The 2553-nt window shown below is 47.4% G+C and overlaps 1 protein-coding gene across 1 annotated transcript; it reads left to right on the top strand.

Annotated features, from left to right (window-relative positions):
• Nucleotides 1–1370: 1370 nt before the first annotated feature.
• On the top strand, nt 1371–2551 carry PADG_11716 (uncharacterized protein; the record flags this gene model as incomplete). The annotated part of the gene is made up of 3 exons (XM_010761642.1): nt 1371–2059; nt 2100–2485; nt 2508–2551. 3 exons carry the CDS (start codon nt 1371–1373, stop codon nt 2549–2551), a joined length of 1119 nt encoding a protein of 372 aa, XP_010759944.1.
• Nucleotides 2552–2553: the final 2 nt, after the last annotated feature.

Below are 2553 nucleotides of genomic sequence, written 5' to 3'. Positions count from 1 at the left end.
TGGCCATGTCTAGCAAAGACACCTTGATGCAGGAAGGGAATGCGATGGAATACTGGGTGTATGCTATGTGAATTTGCGGATATCTAGGTAGAGATGGCGGTGGTTTCGTTGACGGGTCGGCCGGGTGATGATGGATGGATGGTTGGGCGAATGGGCTGCAGGGATTGATTTTTTGTTTAATCACTTGGGAGAATTGCTGTATGCCGGGCATGGAATCGACAACCCTCTATTTACAGTTAGTTTCCAGGATGACAGGGGTTGGATATATATCTGTGTTGCGCGCGGTAGAGATGCGGTATTAATTTTCTGGGATATACAGAGTTGCTCAGTCTGCATGGTGTATTTAAACAGACGTTCCCGCTTCCCACCCAAAAAATTTCTCTACATAGTCAATGGAAACCTGCGTCCGGTGCAAGAAAAAGTACAAAGTATGCATCATGCTGCTGTTCCCATTAATCAGTGGATTTCTCTGTTTCCCCCCAAGGCATCTTGTTCAAGATGCAGCAATCTCTTGACTAACATTGTTGATTTTAATATGACAGTGATTGAATTGTGAAAGCTGTTATATATTAACACTACGGAAAACAAATATATTTAAACACAATCCACACATCAATGCCCCCGCCTTGCAAATTATAATTAAATAGACCTATGTGATAACGGGCCATGTTAATTTGAGGGGTGGAGAACAGTTATATATTACATTTTCGGACAAGTAAACGTAACATTCCCGATTCCGTTTTACTTTGTCTAAAACACGACTTCCACAATGATTTTAAACTTTTGACCTTCTTCTGATCAATGAAAAATTGGGGAATAGAGCCATTGCCGAGTCACATACAAGTTGATTCCGAACTCCTGCCTTGACCGGTAGTGGACGGTAGAGACCATTGGAGATTAACTAGTTTAACTAACCAACTATAACTTAACACCGCCTGCTGAGTCATCCCAAATCGCATCTTATCTTATCTCCACGTGAGGCTAACTATCGCGGTTCCAACGGGATTGGCCCGCGTTGCCTGTGTAGGTGTTGTCCCAAGGGGCGCGTGTTTCTGCCGCCAATTGATTTTATACGCGAACCAGCCCTTCGACTGGCCCCGTCGAGCTGGCAGAAACTTGAACCATCCGATCGCCGCACAATATCTCCTCCACCACTGACTGCTACCTCCTGCTGGCCAAGTCAATGGGCTGGCCTGGTTTTTCTATTGGCCGCTGTCCCTTGTATCTTCTAGAATAGTTATCTCATGTGTTATCGATAATATATATATTTTTCCCCTTTCTGTTTGGCTTCTCTCGAAAACGCTTTGTTATAGGTAATAATTTTCGCCATTTAAAACCTCACAGTCCACCGGGCTCGGAGCCATTCCATCATGGTGGACCTTGTTCCTGATACGCCTCTTCGCAATCAGAGGGCCGATCGGTCCTCCCATCCTCTAGCTTCCGATGCTGAGTATAATGATCGAGGAAGCTTGGACTTGGAGGAGACGGTGGCAACGGTGCCTGTGCAGAGACACCCTCTTCCCACGCAAGCATTCACTCTCACCACACAACAATTCACCCAAAAACCCACCCAGCCCACACAGATAATCGAACGAAACTCTAACCACCTGCTGTCTCCCCTTGCGCATACTTCTTCTGTCGTTCAGGTTGCCACATCCTCACCCCCCGCCCCTAAGAACACCCATTCTCGCCCCTACTATACACCTCGTGCCGGCGTCTTGTCAAATTCCATGGCCCCTATTGGAACTCACTACCGCCCTCCAACAATGGCAGGAGTTCCAATTAAAAGAGCCCCTGTGATTGACCTCGACGATGATGGCCCAACTTACCGCGGTGGCTCTTCTGACGACGATGATATCCAATTTGTTGGGACTACAGATATCAAGCGATCAACGTTCGCAAAGAACTCCAGGAGCACGAACAAAGAGCGCATTCCGGAGTCCCCAGCTGCTCCGAATGATCCTGTGAAAAGGTTCAAGGAGATTACTGCCTCCGCTTTTTTCAATCCGTCAACATATCAGAATGGGAAGGCGCCCGCAAAACGATCGGTAGACAGAATGTCCTCCGCGGCTGTGAAACAGGTCGACATCTCTTAAAAGGCCCCGTCAAGAAAATGCGTTCACACTAGACGACATCGAAGATTACCAGACCAGAGTTAAAGTTCAGCGCATATTAAATGTCTTTCCAAACAGATCTATCCGGTTTATTCTGGACATTCTTGTATCCAACAGAGGGCACTACGAAGATTCTCTAGATCACATCGCCAAACTTGACGATGATAGCATATCTTCCGATCGAGTTTCGGATGACGAGCTAAGTCTGGACTCCAGTAATCTCCGAGTGGAGCAAGCGAAACAACAAATCAGAGCAGGAACCCGAATTCAAGATAAGTGGACTTCGAGCCAGAGACTCCCAACCCAGAAGGCAGGCGTTGAAAGAGACTCCTCAGCACCCCGTAGACGGCTGATAAGGGGCTCGAAAACACGTTCATCATCTCCTCCATCCAGACCGTCTCCTGCTCCGCCCGTCAAGAAACCTGGTAGACGCATAAGG

This window comes from Paracoccidioides brasiliensis (genome assembly GCF_000150735.1).
Source record: "Paracoccidioides brasiliensis Pb18 unplaced genomic scaffold supercont2.4, whole genome shotgun sequence".
Taxonomy (NCBI): domain Eukaryota; kingdom Fungi; phylum Ascomycota; class Eurotiomycetes; order Onygenales; family Ajellomycetaceae; genus Paracoccidioides; species Paracoccidioides brasiliensis.
The sequence above is the reverse complement of the archived record's forward strand: the minus strand, read 5'-3'. Positions and strand labels throughout refer to the sequence as shown.